The 19,567-nt window shown below is 49.4% G+C and overlaps 2 protein-coding genes across 6 annotated transcripts; one reads left to right on the plus strand and one right to left on the minus strand.

Annotated features, from left to right (window-relative positions):
- Window positions 1-7,491: 7,491 nt before the first annotated feature.
- Slc25a35 (solute carrier family 25, member 35) lies at window positions 7,492-17,777 on the plus strand. Of its 5 annotated transcripts, none has more exons than XM_013522180.1 (6): window positions 7,492-8,445; window positions 9,968-10,033; window positions 10,443-10,595; window positions 10,926-11,060; window positions 14,056-14,142; window positions 17,522-17,777. In XM_013522180.1, the coding sequence occupies exons 1-5, from the start codon at window positions 8,071-8,073 to the stop codon at window positions 14,131-14,133; spliced, it is 807 nt and encodes a 268-aa protein (XP_013377634.1). In that variant the 5' UTR covers window positions 7,492-8,070; the 3' UTR covers window positions 14,134-14,142; window positions 17,522-17,777. The 5 variants fall into 5 exon arrangements, with proteins under 5 accessions (XP_013377634.1, XP_013377635.1, XP_013377633.1 ...); XM_013522181.1 differs by having other exon boundaries at window positions 17,582-17,777; XM_013522179.1 differs by lacking the exon at window positions 17,522-17,777 and having other exon boundaries at window positions 14,056-14,466.
- On the minus strand, window positions 11,763-13,321 carry Rangrf (RAN guanine nucleotide release factor). Its single transcript, XM_005399416.2, has 5 exons — window positions 12,981-13,321; window positions 12,774-12,890; window positions 12,421-12,577; window positions 12,249-12,334; window positions 11,763-12,037 (listed from the first exon to the last, which is right to left on the minus strand). The coding sequence occupies exons 1-5, from the start codon at window positions 13,055-13,057 to the stop codon at window positions 11,914-11,916; spliced, it is 561 nt and encodes a 186-aa protein (XP_005399473.1). The 5' UTR covers window positions 13,058-13,321; the 3' UTR covers window positions 11,763-11,913.
- Window positions 17,778-19,567: the final 1,790 nt, after the last annotated feature.

Raw genomic sequence — 19,567 nt, forward strand, 5'->3', positions numbered from 1 at the left:
CTGAGCTAAATCCCCAGCCCCTGAGCTAAATCCCCAGCCCCAGCAGCAACTATTAAAAAGGCGAAAATCAAGCCAGGCCTGGGCTACACAGAGAGTTCAAGTCCAGCCTGCACTACATAGTGAGACTCTGTCTCAAAAAGCCAAAAAAATTAAAGAAATATAAAGGCAAAGATCAAAAAAACAAAAAACAAACAAACAAAAAAATACCATGCCAAATGCTGATAAAGATGTGGAACAACAAGAACTCTCATTCATTTCCAGTCGAAATACAGAGTCTTACAGCCACTCTGGCAGACAGCGACAGTTCCTTACAAAGCAGAACACAGTGAGTGGGATCCATGCACTTCACTCGCCCATGGTGTACACTGGAAAACGCATTACCCTCCCCTCTGCTACTGGCCAGAGGAGCTGCTGCAGACTGTGCCCTCCCCTCCCTGGGCTGCTCTGCCCCAGCCTCCAGCTGCGAGAACAATGCCACATAACAGGTTAGCATGCATATATCTACTTCCTCGTTGTCCCACATGTGTCTACAAGCAGGGACACTCTAATGGTGAGCTATTGACCAGTCTTGGTTTCTAAAACCATTCCCCAATGAAAATGTAGGGACAGGAGACACTGTAGGTGGGGAAAAGATAGGATAAAGGCCTCACTGAGCTTTATTAAAAATTGTAGACTACTCTGACCTCTGCAGCCAGACTACACCAATTAGAAGGACAAAGGCAGCTAGACTCTGAGGAATTAGAAAAACAAAGGCAGCTAGACTCAAGCAATTAGGAAGACAAAGGCAAAGAACTAAGGACTGGGAAGTTTCTAGGTATTATTAACATAAGAATAGCCAACCTCCCCTTCACTTAATCTTTTAGCCTAAACTACCTGTCCATAAAGCTCCCACCTTTAATCTTACCCTCCACCAAAGGACAGGGAAAGTTTTCATGGCCAGAAGAAATCCAAGATTAGGATGAAAGATAAGCCAGGGGGCCAATCAGATTCCAGGAGCCTACTGTGGGTGAAAATTATGATCAACCTGTAGAATTGAAAGTATAGTTGCTTAGGTAATATTGATCCAATAGTAGCAAGGGTGTATGGGTGCCATTATTAACCTAGGGACAAGGATCTCAATAAAATGAGTTGCAGCAGGGCGTGGTAGCACACACCTGTAATCCCACACTCAGGAGGCTGAGGCAGGAGGATTGTTGTGAGTTCAAGGCCAGCCTGGGCTACAAAGTGAGCTCCTGAACCTCATAGCAAGACCCTGTCTCAAAAAAGCCAAAAGAAAAAAGAGTTGCAGATAAGAAATCCACGAGTTATTCATTTTTGAATACTCCCTACTCATCCAGAATAGCTGTCCACCATGTCTATACCCCACCTCCCCCACCTTTCCCTACCCTCAAGTAAATTGTCATATTTTATTTTTTGTTTTTTTTTGAGTCAGGATCTCACTATTTAGCCTAGGCTGACCTCGAACTTACAGTGATCCTCCTGCTTCAGCCTCCCAAGTGCTGGGTGTGAGGAAAGGCTCAGAGACCAGCCAAGACCACCAGGTGTGTGTAAAGGCAACATCACATGGAATTTATTGTGCTTGGGTACAGGCAGACAGAAGGCAGAAAGGCTGTCTGTAGGAAGAAAGAGAAGTGGGGTTTTTTTACAGTGCTTGAAAGAAGGCAAAGTACATTAGGCAGAAAGATCTTAGTAAACCTCGCCAGTCGAAGTTCTCTGGATGTTTCATGCCTCAGTGGGCAAAGTCCTTGAGGAATCTAATGTACATGTTTGGGTGTCTTCAGATGTCTGGGTGTTCAGAAGTTTCCCTGTTCCATCTTATCTCTTTTATGACATCCTGTGTTTGCTGAAGGCAGCCGCAGTGCTGAGTTGAAAACAGTGCTCTGCTAGCAGACAGGTTGGGTCCTGAGAGAGTCAGGCCCAAAGCAAGCCTTACACTGGGATTATCTTATTTTATTATAAAATGCTTCTTAATTCTTTCACTGATTCTGGGTTTAGGATGGCCAGGAGCTGCACGTTCCAGCAGAGTGGTGGCTTGCTGTCCACCCCTGTTCCTTACAGTGTGGCAAAGTGTGGCATGGTATACAACCCTCCCTAGATGTTACAAAAAGATTAGGGATCTTGAATAATCCCCACCCACCAGTACTGTACCCCAGCTGGGTCTGAGAAGTTGCTAACGCTGAGATGAGGAAACTAATCCACACTTTTCTGGAATAAGTTGGGTTTTTTTTTTGGTCGTCTTTTTGAGACATGGTCTTGCTATGCAGTTCTGGCTGGTCTTGAGCTCACTTTGTAGCCCAGGCTGGTCTCAAACTTGGAACGATCCTCCTGCCTCAGCCTCCCGAGTACTAGGATTACAGGTGTGCACCACCACTCCTGGCTTTCTGGAATAAATTTGCAGGTACACTAACTCCTATAATGGAAAAAATTTCAGGACACATCAGTTAAGGTTCAGAAAGTGTTAGGCAGAGATTTTGGGAAGCACTCAACAGTAAAGTGTTTGTGCTCAGAGAAATGAGGTGCACTTCAGTTTGGAACTGGGAATATTTATGCGTTTTGGTGGAGGAAATCTGTACAGTTTGGTGGGTAGAAGAGGTTGGCCTACCTACAGTAAGATAATGTCTCTTCATAGGGGATATCCTAATTTACAGGCAAAAATGTGGCCTATTCACAGGTGAAAGAGAACAGTTTGGGAGTAAAAAGGAAATAGCTGAATCCATTTGCAGGTAAAAGAGAATTACCCAAGCTTATTGTTTTTTGGAAAGAGAAAAAAAATTACACCGGGCTTGTGTCCTGGAACTGCAGGGGTTTTTTGTTTTTTAATTTTCATTTTGAAAATTATGATTTTTCCACCAGTTGTAATGGTGGTGAATGCCTGTATTTCCAGCACTGGGAAGGCTGAGGCAGGAAGATTGTAGTAAGTTCAAGGCCAGCCTGGGCTACAAAGTGAGTTGAAGGTCAGCATGAACTACATAATAAGACGCTGACTCAGAAAAACAAAAATAAAATAAAGATTATGGTTTTCCTTTCTCTTTTTGATATAGGAAAGCTATAACTCCCAACCTGCTAATATCAGATATGCCAAATTCATGTCCCCTGAAATTGAAGAATAAATTCCAAGGGACAATGGAGGTTAAGAGTAAGAAAGATTTACTGAGAGAGAGCTCCTGGGAGACAGAGGGGTCCCAAAAGTGGGTTGCCACTGAGGTCCTTTGTTGTAATAATTTATACAGCAGTCACAATATGGGTGTAATGTGGATCAAACTACAATCAACTGATAGGATTACAAATGTAGCTGTTAGCTAATATTTGTCTAGTGGCAAAGCGGGTCATTTAGCAAGGAAATTTAGCATGGAAGGAACAAAGGCAGTTTGGGGAAGGGATGGGTCCAGATGCTCTGGTCACCCACCTGGGTGACTGAGGTCTATCCGGACTTAACTGGACCAGGTGATACAATCTGAAGTTATCGGTTATCCTTCAGGGAGGCATGTAGGCCTGGCCATTGCATTTTTATCTTAAAACCTGGACTTTAATCCATGTGCCTTCTGTAAGGCTCCAGCAGAACCTGACTCTCCCAGGCCCAGCCTGCTTGCCAGCAGAGGTACTATTCTCTGCAGGGAACTCAGCTCAGTGCCAAAGCTGTCATGGGCAAGCACAGGATGCTGTGGAGGAGATAAGACAGGACAAGGAATTTTGCAGGTCCCAGATGTGAAAGACCACCTGTGCAACTCTCCGTGAAGGAGCAGCAGTTGTCTTCATTTTGGCTGCTGGCCCTATTTCCATGTACTGATGTGTGCAGAGTTGGCTGGGACTTTTCCTTATCCCTTCAACTGGTTTTGAGCAACACAAATCGGTCCAGCTGAGGTGCTGATGTGTAGTCTTTCTTTGAAGCAGGGCGACAGGACAGTGTTTCCCTGCCCCCCTCACTCCCAAATAAACATGTGTGAGCTGGGGCGAGATGGAGCGCTGCCATGCTCCACACTGTCTGCTGGAATCGAGCCTCGAGATAAGACACTACGACTCCCCAGGGCATAAGAGATTACACATCAGAGCTGAGGCACTGACCCTCAAACATTAGACACTACCTCAATTGTGTCATGCAGATTACTCTTCCTGCATATCCTTCTCTCTGCATATGGCAGAGGTGATTTCAGGCCTCCTACCTAGCCCAGCTCACGGCACTCACCTACTTTAGGTCATTCTCAGTCACTCATCCTCAAGCCACTTCTCTCTTCACGAATTAATAAAACCCAGGTTCAGCTCTGGGTCGAGGCCTTTGTTCTGGATAACCATCACTGTGGCTGGACTTAGGACCCCTTGGCTCCCCACAACTAAAAATATGCCTTAGTGTTTTTATTCTTGCCATTGGTTTCACTGGAAGTGGTAGATTGGCATTAACGCGCTAGAATTCCAATAACTTTTCCAAGGGACTACAAATATAACTTCTTGGACCATGATGAGGACCAGGAAGGGCTCTCTATACCGGGACATCTGGAGGTACCTGGGGACATCTGTTTTGTTTTGTTTTTTGTTTTTTGTTTTTTTTCTGGTACAGGGAATGGAACTCACGACCTTGTGCTTGCCACGCAGGTGCTGTGCCGCTGAACTAAATCCCCAGCCCCCTGGGGACATCTGTAGATACCTGAAAATTTACATCAAACCTTCAATGACCCTGTCAACTGAGTTGAAAGACAGCGATAGAACCACAGATTTTTTTTGTACCAGAAATCAAACTCACGATGTCTCGCTTGCCAGCCACAGATGTTTATTAAAATCTTCCTGCCTAATGTCCCCTGCCTTCCTTCCATCCCTATAAAAGGGACACACTTCCCTACGTTGGGGCAAATGGTCTTACCACTCTCTGCCTGCCTGCACCCAGCACAATAAATTCCATGCCATGTTGCCTTTACACAATCCTGGTGGAATCTGCTGCTCCCAACCTCCACCCATAGTTTTGATGTGTTCTTATATTTTGCCCTGACTCTCTGAGGGCCTGTCCCTGTCTGAATGCCTATTAATTTCTAGCTAACTTAGCTGCCTATGTAATACTGTCTGCCTCTTTTTAAAAATTTGATTTCTTATATCCGACCTCAGTACAGGGGCCTTGGGATGTAGCCTACCGCTCCCTGGGTTCAATCTCTAGTGCCAAATTCTGAAGGGGAAAAAAAAGTCATCTTTTTCTCTGTTAGGTGGGTCATTTGGGTTGCATCCTTGGAAATTTTCTGGAGAGCACCCTCCCAGGATGTGAGGAGCCCCATTACCTGCTCTATTTAACCTTCCAACCCCCTGAAAGCCCCCCTCCTGTTTCATCATTTTATGGCACTGGTGTATGGAGGACTCAGACCGGACCCCACGGGAGCCGATAACTCCCAGGGAGAATCTGGAAAATAAACAATTGGTAGACAAAATAAAAAAGTGGGTAAAGGTACGAACAGGATTGAGACAGGATGGTAGGACATAACTAAAACTGTCTGGGAAAGGAGGCATGACAATACCCCAGAGCACATGAAGCCCTGCACACGGACTTCTCACAAGAACTCTAGCAAGTTTTCAATAGGAGGCCTAGACCTGAGATCAGCCTAAGGAGTGGGTGATACAAAAAGGACAGTGCAACCGGATGTGGTGACGCAGGCCTATAATCCCAGCACTTGGGAGGCTAGGGCAGGAGGATGGTTGCAAGTTCGAGACCAGCCTGGGCTACAAAGTGAGCTCAAGGCCAGCCTGAACTGCAAAGCGAGACCCTGTCTCAAAACGACGAGGAAAAAAAAGAAAAAAGGACAGTCCACATGGAGATTTTGCCACTAGGTTTGCTCTTCCAGCGTGGCTGACCTCATCCTCATATTGTAGGGTGTACTTCTTTTCCTACTTTTTCTTGGCCCAAACTTGCTCTGCAGAGCCTGGGTCCTCCCCCGCAACCCACTAGTACAGTTAGAAACAAAGGAGTTGAATGAGTCACACCCTTCCCTCCATTTAACTGTAAACAGCACCCTATGGTTATTCACACTTCCATTATCCTAAGAAAGATTTTTAAAAATAACATAAGTCTAGGGGATTGTAAGCTTTAGGCGACGGTGAGCTGCAGTGGGAGGCACCTAAAGCCCTGGCTTTTAAATGCTAAAAGCCTGAGTTATTGACCCTCTTTCCCCCACCCTTTCCCTTTTTCCTGTTTCTGCTGCTAGCTTCCCGGTCATCTTCAATAAACGCAGCTGCTTACTGCTGGGTGTATGCTTGGCAACTCTTCCCTTGTGGTACATGAGACCCTGGACTATGATTGGCCCATCAACTGCACTCTACCTTTAATACAACTCTGCTTCTGTCTGTGCTTGTCTTGACCAATTCTTTGCTCATGACAGGAAGAACCTAGAAACTACCTCCAGAAGGAGACTCCAGCACCCTCAAAACCCGGTAACAGGATGTGAGTTGCTTCCCGACTCAGGAGGTGGTTGGAAAGGTGAAGGGTGACTTGGAGATCACCAGAAGGTGGGAAAGGGGCATTTCAGGAAGTGGCACAGAGTTCCTACTTTTCAAAAGCTGATTATTGACCACCTAAGTCCGACAGTTCCTCTGGAGTATGTAACAGACATTATCATTTTCATTTTACAAAGGGGCTCATGCAGACGGTAAGCAGGGAGATCCAAAGAGGAACATAGACAGGCAGCTGACAGGGGACCCCTCTGCCTGTTCTTCTCGCCTGAGGTACCATATCCTATCCGCACCCCACCCCACCCCCTTTTAAGCCTTTTCTCTCAACTCCTTCACAGCTAGTTCCCCAGTCTCTTCTCGGAAGTTCTTCCGTGATTAACCAAAATGCGGGAGAAAGAACAAGAGTCCAGATGATCAGGCTCTCTCACCACCCGCGGGCTCTCTGTAACCCACGCCCGACTATAGAGGGGATCCAAATCCCTGCCCTGCCCTCTCCCCTCCTCGGCTGGGAGGATCAAAAGAGTTTAAGAACTGGATCGCGCTCCCTCGCAGCCCTTCAGACTTCCGTTCCTGGCGCCCTCAGCCGGTCACACCCGGCGCTGGAACCTACAAACGCTCATTTCATTCCGTTTCGTTCCGTTTCGTTCCGTCTCGGGAGAAAGGGCCGGTCCGGCAGGTTTGTCCTTCTCTCCCGGCGGGCCGTAGCTTCCGCCCCCACCCACGGCGCCCCGACTAGGCAGCGCGCGGAAGTCAGGCAACCCCAGGCCAAGATGACCCGGGACAGAGGGCAAAAGAAGGGAGCCAAATGCCCTCAACTGCCATCTCCAATCTCAGCCTCTGCATCCACCCACAGACCCAGGGTCCAGCCTCTCCTCCCAGCCAGCGACAGAACCTCCGCGCCCCGGGGACCCTTCCGGAGCCCGGGCCCGCCTCCGCCCCGCGCCAGTGCAGGGAGAGTTAATTTCACCGTAACAGCTTCGGCGGATTCCGGGGGCCGGGTCGCCCAGGATGCCGCCCATTGGACGCGGAGCCGGCTCGACGCTGATTGGCGGAGGCTCTTGGCTACGGTTCTGCCAGGGTCCCCATTGGCGCCGCGCTCCAGGGACTGGAGTGTGGCGGCCCGGCCTTCCCAGGCTACCGGGTGAAGGTGCTCCGGAATCGCGTAGCTACCTCGGCACGCTCATCACAGGCTGGAGTCCGACTGCCTTCCCGATCCAGTTGTCCGTTGCTGTCCCGGGGACACCACCGATCTTCTCCCGGATCCTTTACCTCCTGCTGGTTTTCTTTTCCTGCCTCTCTGGCTTCTATCTCCCAGCTCATTTCCCCTCTCTGTTCCCCGCCACCCCACCCCTTAGCCTGCCAGTCCCAGCATCCCACCTGTCAGCTCCTGCCTTCTGCTCCTCCTTGGCCTCAAAACCCTTGGCCAACAGCCCTGTCATAACCTTCTTGCCAGACGGCTCTGCGCTCATCATTCTCCCCTCTTTGCCGGCTCCTGACTCCCAAATCCCAGCTCACCCTTGACTTCTTGACATTTGACCCTGACGCTTGATTCTAGAGCTCTAAATTCCTACTTCTTGCAGCCTGGACGTCAGAAGCTGAGGTCTTCCCCTGATTTCCGACCCCCCATTCTGAGGCTACTGCTATCTCACCATGGACTTTTTGATGAGTGGTCTGGCAGCCTGCGGGGCCTGTGTGTTCACCAATCCCCTAGAGGTTGTGAAGACCAGGATGCAGTTGCAGGGAGAACTGCAGGCCCCAGGCACCTACCAGCGGCACTACCGAAACGTCTTCCATGCCTTCTTCACCATTGGCAAGGTGGACGGCCTGGCTGCCCTGCAGAAGGGCCTGGCCCCTGCGCTCTTGTACCAGTTCCTGATGAATGGCATCCGACTGGGCACCTATGGGCTGGCCGATTCTAGCGGCTACCTGCACACGGCAGAAGGCACCCTCAGTCCTGTCCGGAGTGCTGCAGCTGGGGGCCTGGCTGGGGTTATGGGAGCCTATTTGGGAAGCCCCATCTACATGGTAAGAAGAGGGGTCTTGCCTGGGGCCTTTGGAGCACAGCCTTCATGTAGCGTGGGAGCCTGGTCCTTCGCAAGGGCATAGGCAGCTGGGTGCTGTCCCCTTGCAAGCAGGGAAGGACTTTAGGAAAGTGTTGGCAGGATTTAGGGTCTTCTGACCTCCCCTATATACATCCAACAGACTCAATCAGTTGTGTTGATGAAGATTATGGCCTTTGGAATCAACCTTTCTGGAACTCAAATTCTGTCTTTGAAAATTAACTCATTTGGCCAGGCATGGTGGCACACACCTGTAATCCCAGCATTCAGGAGGCTGAGGCAGGAGGAGAACTGTGAGTTCAAGGCCAGTCTGGGCTACATAGTGAGTTCAAAGGCCAGCCTGAACTACATAGTGAGACCCTGTCTCAAAAAAAAAATTAATTCATTGTTAAGCTTCAGTTGCCACATCTGTAGAATGGGGATAAGCAAATACCCATTCTGTGTGGTTACTGAGAGGACAGAGGGAGATAACACACGTAAAGCACTCGTATAAGTCCTAATGAATAGTAGGCATTTGATAGTATTGCTGCTATTGTCTTGGAGTTATTTGTTTGGGCGCTTTTTTGGTATCAGGAATCAAACTCAGGACCTTGCAGTTGCCAGGCAGGCACTTAATGCCACTGAGCTACCTCCCTGGCCCTGTCTGGAAGTTATTACCTGATTTTGAGGCTGAATTTGATTACGTGAGGATGAGGAGTTTGAGTTACATTCATCAGCAAGTGTGGAGATCAGGAAGGCCCTGGGGATCACATAATTACAGCTGCACAGGCTGCTTATTGCTGGAATGATCAGATATAACTAAAAGCCCAAAAGCCCAGAGAGGTGAGGTAAACAGCTGAAGGTCACACAGCTGTTTACTGCTGGAACTAGGCCCCGCTTAGTTCAGCTAAGAGAGCAGAAGGCAAAGCGTTCTGTAGGAGAGGCAACACGGTCTTGCTCCCAAGTTGTGAGCTTCAGGGCCTTTTCAGAGTCAGTTTAAGCCAGGTATGATGGTGACACACGCCTATAGTCCCAGCTACAGCAGCTGAGATGGGAGGATCACTTGAGCCATCTCAAAAAAAGAAAAAGGCACTCCAAAGTCAGCCGAGTACGTACCCCTGTGAGTCCTGGGGGCCAAAGGGCACATTCTGGCCAGTGGTAGCAGCTCTGACCTGGGAATGGGAGCTGACATGATACGTGGCACCCAAGCCTTGCCTAACATGAAATACTGTCTTAGGAAATACTGCCATTCTCCAACCTCTCCACCCCACCCCCAGCGCCCAAGGGAAAGAGGATGTGTGTGGAGGGTGTCTTGCAGTGCTAGGAGATCTGTTCCCTGGGACTGGAGCCAAGGGACAGAGTCTTATGACCAATTTATTAAGTGGGAACAATAACAATTATCATATTAAAATCATCCTATTCATTGCCTAACCCCCTAAAGGAAGTCGAGGGGTCTCTAAGGTGGGAAGATGGCCAGTGGGCACAGGCTGTGAAACTCTTTTTCCCAGGTGAAGACCCATCTACAGGCACAAGCTGCATCTGAAATTGCCGTAGGGCACCAGTATAAGCATCAGGTGAGAGGTCCCCAGACTTGCTGGAGTGTGCAATCATCCCCTTCCACTTCCTCCCAGCCTTCTGCCTGCACCCCGCAGCTCTAACCCTGGCCACTGCTCTCCCCAGCCCATCAGTGCAGCCAAACTCTGCCCCTGCAGCCCCCCAGACCTGCGTGTGTACTTGTTCCTCAAGTCTTCTGCAGCTGTTTCTCCCGCTCCATTTGTCCTGCCCCAACAATGTCCTCGATTCCCTATTCTAGGGTAGCAAGGGGTTGTAGACACCTGAGGGGCCCACATTCTGGTTCTAAGCCCGCACTGGACTGGTTATCTGGATAAGAAGTGTGCTAAGGACCAGTCTTTGACATTGGAGGCAGCAGCCCCAATGTTGGGGTGACTAAACCACCCCCCCCCATGGTCTTCCCCATACCAGGGCATGTTTCAGGCGCTAACTGAAATTGGCCAGAAACATGGACTGGTGGGGTTGTGGCGTGGGGCCCTGGGAGGCCTGCCCCGAGTGGCCGTCGGTTCTTCCACCCAGCTCTGCACCTTCTCCTCCACCAAGGACCTCTTGAGCCAGTGGGAGGTACTGCCCGGGAAGCGGGTGGGTTATGCCTGGGAAGGAGGGAGGGGTGGGCAAATGGAGGTGGGCCCTTGAGGGGACAGTGCCCACGTCCAGAGGTGAGGGAGCAACAGGAGGGCCTGGGGACTCCTCCCACAGTTCTCTTGTCACTTTCTCCCATAAGGGACACCTCAGGGCATACTGGCTTCCTCCTTCACAGAGTTGCCACCCTGTGTTATAACTGCTGGAATAAAAGCTGTGAGACTTAGCATCCCCAGGGCACAGCCTGTCCTGTCCTAGGGGTTAAATGATTGACTGGCTGACTGACAAAGTTCTTCCTCTTTTATCCTGTAGATCTTTCCTCCCCAGAGCTGGAAGGTAGCTCTGGCAGCTGCCATGGTGAGTGGCATCGCAGTAGTTCTGGCCATGACACCCTTCGATGTAGCCAGCACAAGGCTCTATAACCAGCCCACAGATGTTCAGGGCAAGGTAAGGCAGTGCTCCGGGGTGCAGGCAGACAGGGCAAGCCAGGGGTGGGGAGCAGACTGTGGGTACAGGTGGGACATCCTGATCTGCAGCCTGCGAGGGTAAGGGCCCTGACAAGATCCTTTTCCATGCTCTCCCTTCCTCTCCAACATGATCCAGGGCCTCATGTACCGGGGGATCCTGGATGCTCTGCTGCAGACAGCTCGGACAGAGGGCATTTTTGGCATGTACAAGGGTATAGGTGCCTCCTACTTCCGCCTCGGCCCCCACACCATCCTCTCCCTCTTCTTCTGGGACCAGCTGCGCTTCCTCTACCACAAGTACACTAAATAACAGCCACTTACCCACACTCCACCCGATTGACCCTTCTGCCTCCACTACTATATCCTGGTGAATATTGACCATGTTACTTATCATGTGAAGGGGACAGCCATCCCCACCCCCCGTGTGTTCTCTCAGGGTTGAATCACGACAAGCAGTAGTTTCCTTCCCTTCCTTAGATGTTGCTCTGTCATTCCCACCACCCAGTACATTTCACACTCCTCTCTCAGGGCTGAACCACTCAATCCAAAGTGTATTTTCACCCTCTTTGTGGCCAGCCTTGGGTCCCTAATGCTCCCATGAGCAGCTTTAAACTTCCCCCTCCAAGGCCAAAGGGAATGGGGGAACCCAGGTGTCCTATTATTCAAAAGCCTAAACATTATATTGGTTATAAAGTAAGTTTATTTCTGCAGAGAGATGTCTTGTGTTTTTGCATGGGGAAGAAGAGGAAACCCAGGTATTCAACCTCTTTTTCTTCCCCTCCCAGAAGTGCATCCCTAAGTCCTTAGCAGCATCGTGCAGTGCTTCAGCATCTTTACTGGGGACCAAAGATGTTAGGATCATGAAGGGTCAGGCTGGTCACCAGCTGTTCAAAGTCACCCAGGTTCCAGGAAGGAGGTGACACATTTTCAGGGCCAAGAGATGACCTGTTGTCAGGGCTTGGGGGTGAGGAAACAAAGGCAGAAAGAACAGCATCCAAGCTTGAGGTTTGGAAGTTCCCACTTCCTGTTCCCCACAGGACACAGGTACCTGTGACCTCAAGCATCTGGCCCACTTCTGCCTCCTTGGAGGACCCCACTTGCCCATCTCCCTGCCCTGCCCATCCAGCCTAGACTGTCCTGAGGTACCCGCCCTTTCTTTCCTCCTTACGGGGGATGATTGAAGGTGACCAACAGATCGGTCTGGTACTGAGGCACGCGCAGCAAGGCTTGATGCAGTGTCACGTCCTTTGCTACCTAGGAGATCAGCGTCAGGATGCTTACCTGGATCCCTAGCCTGCCCCCTCCACGCTCCAGGACGTCTCACTCTCCCTGGTCCTCACCTGCTGGTTTTCCTTAGCTATCTGCTGCTTGCCAGAGAGGACCCAGGCTTCTTGACAGTAGCCCCTCAAGGCCAGGCTCTCTAGATTCAAGGGCTGCACAGACTCCACTTGCAGGACCCTTGACCCTTGCACCCGGCCAACGTCCTCAAAATGATACCTGGATTGGGACAGCAGAATGACAGGGTAATCTCTCAAAGCCTACCTCCCCACTACCACCACCACTTTTGCGCACTTCCAACTGCACAGTATTTATTGCCCCTGGCGTTCTCTTCCGGATAACCGTCCAGCCACAGGCCCCGCCTACCTCCTCGGCTCGGACCCTCCCATTGGCCAGCCCCGGGCCCCTTCCTCACCGCGCAGCCGCTTCCCCCTGCACGTGGGCCTGCAGCTCCAGAAGTTCCACGATCAGGCTCTGGTCGGTCCTGGGATGGCAGAAAACTTCTTGGTTGTCCGGGACCGGTCGGAGGTCGCTGGGAAGAGTTGCGGCAGACCTGGTTGATTTTCAGGCTTCTTCCCGCAACCCACCCAGTCGGCCTCCACTGGCGCCTGGGCTTTCTCACCTTACATCAATGGCCCCACAGGGGATGATAGCGGAGAACGCACCCCCGAAAAGTGGATAGGCTCTTGTGGGCTCCATGGGCCACTAGGGGATGGGCGTCACAAAGGTTTAAAAGAAACCCATGTGACTACCGGGCATCACCTCGCTAGGTTTTTCGCAGCGGCCACCGCCTCCTCCCGGTATGCTTAGTTCCTGGACCTTTAAGACTTGGCCCCGCCCTGCTATCGCGCCCACCAATCGGAGCTCAAGCTTTGGGGGCGGAGCCCAGCCGCTCTGGTCCCCACGGCCCGGCTCCGTGGCGGCCGCCGGGTGGGAGCGCCGGGTCCGGTTTACAGCTCAGGTTTCTGTGTAGGATTTGTGACGCCCTCCGCCCTCGCCAGCCCGCACCCGTCAGTCTCCCCTTTTTAAAGGGCTCGCGTCTTCGAAGGTCGTTTGAGACTGCTTTAAGGACAGCTGATAACCCAAGGCAGAGAGAAAGTCCTGAGTTAAGAGAGAGGAGTTTCAGGGGTTTCCTGGGGCCTCCTGATGGCGAGTGGGCAGCCAGCCAGACCACTAATTCCAGGATCCCACTCTGGGAATTAGGAAAACAACAGGTCTAGGTGTGGGTGTCACATTCTCCTTAAAGTGACGCCCTTACCTGAGGATTATAGAGCTAATCTCCCTCAAATCTTTAATATCTTCCTTTTGTGCAGGTGGAGGGGGACCTCCCCCAGCACACCTGGACGGAAGCGCGAATTAAACCCTCCTGTTTCTCTTTTGTGGATTTTTAGTGTTCTTTGAGTGTGTGTTCAACTTTATCCTCCTGGTTAATTTCTCCATTCATCTTTGATCCCCAGCACCTGGCAAAGTGTTTAAAGCACAATAGGCCAGTTATATATTGTTGAGTGACTGAACAGACCCAGTAATGAATATGGCTGGAGACCAGGAGGTCACCTGTGACTACAGGTGGCACGTATTTTTCAACCAAGATCTAGGCAAGGAACGCTCGTCCTGAAGCTTTGTGGACTCTGATAATTTAATGAAATGGAGAAAAATTGAATCAAGGGTACATATTTATTGGTTCCTTAACCTTCCAGGCCCTATGTGAAGGAGTGGCAATGCAAAGGCGATCAGGACACCTGCTCACTGAGGGCGAACAGAAGAGCCCACGTTAAGCCTTAAAGGTTGATTCCGATAATTCATCAGGACATCCTGGGGTATTCTAGTAAGGGGGACATAGGGACAAAAAATTGAGGATGAGAGGGCATATTCTGGGGACGGCAAGTTACCAGTTTGGTGAGGGGAGGGGAAGGAAACCGTGGACATGGCCAGGTGGACGGGATTTTTTATGGAACCCTCTTAAGTACCTCGGACTCCTTATTTCTTACTGCAGGCATTGAACTTGTCTCTGAGCCTCTCTTCCTCATATCTAAAATGTTATGATTGAGCCAGGGATATAGCTCAGAAGTACAATTGTCTGCCTGGCAAGCGAAAGGTCCCAAGTTAAATTCCTGGTACAAAAAAAAAAAAAAGTGGGGCTGGGGATTAAGCTCAGCAGCACAGCACCTGCCTGGCAAGTGCAAGGTCGTGAGTTCGATTCCCGGTACAGGAAAAAAAAACAAAAACAAAAAAAAGTTAAGATTGAGATATGGATGTACTTGAATCTGAATCTGTTTCTGGGCAAAGACTCTGTGAAGAATTCCAGGGAGGAGGGGAGTGCAACAGGTCCCAGAGGGAAGGGAGGAGCCCCATCATGTGCTCCAAGGCAACCAGGTTAGAGGGCTCTTCCCCAAGCCGCTACTGTGGGTGGGGAGTGAGTGACCAACCTCTCTGTTCCTCTCCTTTCTGCCCACCTGCCATGTGACCCTCTTCTCCACCGAGGGCATCATTGGCTCTGGCTACTTGTGAGTAGTCAAGCAGATCGGAATTCCTTGGAAAGGCACTGCCAAGGACACAGAAATTATCAGGGTCCTAGCATTGGACGCAAGCCATGGAAACCTGTTTGTGGGTCAGGAAGGGGAAGCCTTACTAGGGAGACTGAGACAAAAGCCCCCAACTTTCTCACTGTTAGTGTCCGGCAAGTCTCACGTCTGCTGTGGACCTCGGGCAGCTGGGAACTCCTGGCCCCCCACAGCTTTGTGAGCTCTTGTATAGGGTTAGGTGAGCTCTTCCAGGTGATGGAAAGCATGGGCATCAGGCCAGATCTCCTCTTGGAGAGTGAGGTGAAAGGCTAATCAGACTTGACAAATCTCCATTCTTATTTCCTCTTTCCTCTCTCCCTTTGTGTCACCTCTGCTGGCTCGTCAACCTGCTGGCTCTCCAGTTATTCAGATTCAAATCCCTCAAGGGAGGGGAGTTCAGTTGGGTCAATTAGTTGCTAATCAATCTGGAAGTACCTACCTGGCAAGGTCTCCTGCCCACCTCTTTCCAGGCCACCAGTGAAATCCTTGGCCCAGATAGCTATGCTGGGATAATGGGTATCAGAGGACAAGACTCAGTACAAGATAGCCTGCAGCTACTTTTCTCAGGAGATGGTATGTCTGTCCAGCTGTCAGCCCAGTGGCTGTAGCGGACCTGCAACTGGTTGACTCTGTGCCTCTAGGGCACTCCCTTCGCTGTTGCTTTGCATGCTGTAGATGCTGTCTGCGTGGGGAGCAAATGTCCTAGAGCCTTCCCTTTGGGGACACCAAGAGATAGACCTGAACCAGAGACCTCCCATCCCTTTGGAAAGAGGGCAACAGATATTTCTATTAAGTAAGGCTTTTAGCCTTTTTTTTTTTTTTTTTTGAGACAGGGTCTCACTATGTAGCCCAGGCTGGCCTCAAACTCATGATGATCCTCCTGCTTCAACCTTCAAGTGCTGAGATTACAGGCATGTGCCACCATGCCCAGCATTTAGCCTTTTTTATACCATGGACACTTTTGGGAGTTGGGTGAAGTTTACAGATCCCTAGCTGGAGTAATGTTTTGGGGTGTGTGTGTGTGTGTGTGTGTGTGTGTGTGTGTGTGTGTGTGTGAGTGAGTGTGTAGTGCCGGGGATTGAACCAAGGGCTCTGCTCATGCTAGGTAAATGCTCTATGACTGAGCTATATCCCTAGCCCTAGAATGATTTTTTTAAATTCATCATAAATTATAGGAATAGAAAAGAAACTAAATGATTAATTCCATTTATTTATTTACATATTTATTTATTGTACTAGGGATTGAATCCAGTCCTTTACTCAGGCTAGGCAAATGCTGTACCATTGAACTATATCCTCAGCCCATACAATAATGAGATCTACTTTTTTTTTAAATTTTTTGTCTTTTTGAGACAGGGTCTCACTATGCAATTCAGGCTGGCCTTGAGCTTACTTTGTAGTCCAGGCTGGTTTTGAACTCGCAAGGATACTCCTGTCTCAGCCTCCAAGTGTTGAGATTACAGGCGTGCGCCACCACACCCAGCTGATAATGAGATTTAACAGCAAGTCTAATAGATGTAAAATCAGACTAGTGATGCACATAAGTCACAGTTCAGACATCCACAGCAAGTATAATGTGGGAATATTTGTGATCAGTATTGTGACAAAGAAGTGATAGGTACTTTTTTGTGTGTGTGTCTTTTTGAGACAGGGTCTCACTATGCAGTTCAGGCTAGCCTTGAGCTCACTTTGTAGCCCAGGCTGTTCTTGAACTTGCAACAAACCTCCTGCCTCAGCTTCCCAAGTGCTGGGATTACAGGCATGCATCACCACTGCCTGGCAGACAGGTACTTCTAATATTACTGTGGTTTGCTCTTTATAATCAGTGAAATGAAATGAAAAATTGCAGTTAAGCAGTTATTGAAAATAAAGGTATAATTTTTTTCTACTCATGTTCAATGACTGATGGGTAAGAAGCCCAGCTATGCCATATTATGTGTCCCTAGCCATGTACTATGTTCTAGGGGAAAATCCAAGGTTATACAAGGACTGATGTGGCTCAATGGTAGAGTGCTTGTCTAGCATGCAAGAGTTCAATCCCCAGCCTCTCCAAATTGCAAGGAGAAAAAAAAACCTGCAGAGGTGTGAAACAGTGTTCCTTTTGTCCCCTAAGTACCCTAGTCCTGGGGACAGCTAGGGCATACCACAATTCACACCCTGTAAAATGAGACAGTAGAGTCCCCTGCTTAGTCCCCAGCTGAGAAATCTGTGGTGGAGAGATGCCCAAGGTCTTGTGAAAATCGACAGTGGGTACAACAGATTTTTGTTTTGTTTGTTTTTTTTTCCGGTACCGGGAATCAAACTCACAACGTTGCGCTTGCCAGGCAGGTGCTGTGCCACTGAGCTAAATCCACAGCTCTAAATTTTTTTTTTTTGAGACAAGGTTTTACTATGTAGCCCAGTCTGGCCTCAAACTCAGAGTGCTCCTCCTGCCTCAGCCTCCTGAGTATTAGGGTTACAGGTGTGCCCCACCACACTGGGCCTTACAGCAGATTTCCAAACAAAGGCTTGATATCATGGAGATCTATTTAGGGTCTGAGGGATACCAGCATGTCCTTGTGTCTGGGGCATCCTTTAACTGTCACCCAATCTCCTCTTGCAGCTTTCCAGGCCCACAATTCTCCCTTCATATGCTATGAAATAGGTGCTTTTTTTCTTCCAGTGCTAGAGATTTGTTATGGTTGCTACACTGGGTCAACTTGAGGAGTCTAGAGGCTTAGCTCAGTGACTCAGCAGTTCTACATCCTGAGCCTGCGCAAGAAGAGGCTTTCTACCCCATGCCACTGTGCACCCCCTGCTTTTGCTGTCTTCCGCTGCCATGAACTGTTGCCCTTTGCCATGTGCCACTCTGCCTTGGAGCCAGCCAAGTATGGACTGAAACCTCCACAAACTGTGAGCTAAATAAACCTCTCCTTCCTTAATTTTGGGTGTTGGGTATTTTGTCTCAGCAACAAGAGAAAAATAACCAAGACAGTATTGAACCCAGGGACTGGCTTGTGTGAGGCAAGCACTCTACCGCAGAGCCACATCCCCAGCCCTTTCTGCTTTCTTTTGAGACAGGTCTCCCTAAGTGCCCACGATGGCCTCTAACTTTCAGGCCTCTTGCCTCAGCCTCCTGAGTAGCTGGGATTAGTGCACACAATTATACTTGGGTATTTATTTTATTTATTTATTTTTTCCAGTACCGGGAATCGAACTCACGACCTTGTGCTTGCCAGGCAGGCACTGTGCCAGCCCCTTGGGTATTTATTTATTTATAATAAATTATGAATAATTATAATTTTGCTGATGATAAAAAGTCACACTGTGTTGTCCAGCTTCTCAGTGAGTTGCACCTGACCTGCCCCATTGGTATTTATCAAATGGATGCTATATAAGAGACAGGAAGGTTATTTACAAGGCCCATAGCAGAATGTGGGACATGAACTCCTGGACTCAGTGATCTTCCTACCACAGCCTTCCAAGTAGCTGGGACTATAGGTGCCTGCCAGAATTCCAAACTTACTATAGGCATTCAATTTTCCTCAGTCCGTTGATTGAGTCAACTTCTTTAATGCCTCTGGGCATTTGCACATGCTATACCTTCTGCCTGAAACATTCCTTCTGCTTTACTGGCTAACACATCCTTAGGTCTCCAGAGAATTTTTTTTCTGTGCTACCTCATGCATGCCAGGCAAGTGCTCTACTACTAAGTTATTCTCCAGCCCTCCCGAAAAACGTTTCCTGGGTTAACTGCTTCCCTTGTGGGCTCTGTGGCTCTGTGGCTCTGTGGCCCTTGTAGGCACCTCCCTGTCTTTTGTAACACTAAGCAACAGGAGGGCAGGAACCATGTCTGTCTTTCACCTTTAGCTTCCCCATGAATTGTATACTGGTGGCCTGTGTTTATTGAATGAATGTTGCATAAGAGACGGTTATTTATCAAGTTAGTTAAGAGTGCTGGGCGTGATGGCACATGCCTATAATCCCAGCACTCAGGAGGCTGAGGCAGGAGGTTTGCTGCAGTTTGAAGTCAGCCTGGGCTAAATAGTGAGTTCAAGGCCACCTTGAGCTACATGGTGAGACCCTGTCTCAAGAGGAAAAAAAAAAAGAATAAAAGAAAACAAGCTAGTTAAGAGATGATATATAATAAAGAACATGATTATTCTTTGTTCCTAGTTCCCAGTAAGGACATAGTAAATCTTTGAAATTTCCCAGATTATAGGAGTTCTTTGTTATTCATTAAGAGTCCTGGTAGTTTATGCTAATGAGACAGTTCATGGTGGGCCCCTAGATATTTATACTAAGGAGACAAAGCAGGATGAAAGAGGCCACACCAAAAAGACCTGCCATGTGACTGAGGGTGGGAACTCTGACCCACCTGATGTCAGTAAAATAAAATTCAATACAGCCAAGTGTGGTGGCCCACACTTGTAATCCCAGTACTCAGGAGGCTGATGCAGGAGGATCACTGCAAGTTGGGGCCAGCCTGGGCTACATAGTGAGTTCAAGGCCAGCCTGAACTGCATAGCAAGACCCTGTCTCAAAAAAACTCCAAAAGATCTTTTGGGGTCTTCAGACCGACGACTCACTCCCGGCCTCAGGGTTTCCCGGAAGGAGGGCTTCCGGCGCACAGGGAGCTGCGGGTGGGGAGTGCCAGCCTTCTGGCTGG

This window comes from Chinchilla lanigera, unplaced genomic scaffold (assembly GCF_000276665.1).
Source record: "Chinchilla lanigera isolate Chin_1 unplaced genomic scaffold, ChiLan1.0 scaffold00066, whole genome shotgun sequence".
Classification (NCBI taxonomy): Eukaryota; Metazoa; Chordata; class Mammalia; order Rodentia; family Chinchillidae; genus Chinchilla; species Chinchilla lanigera.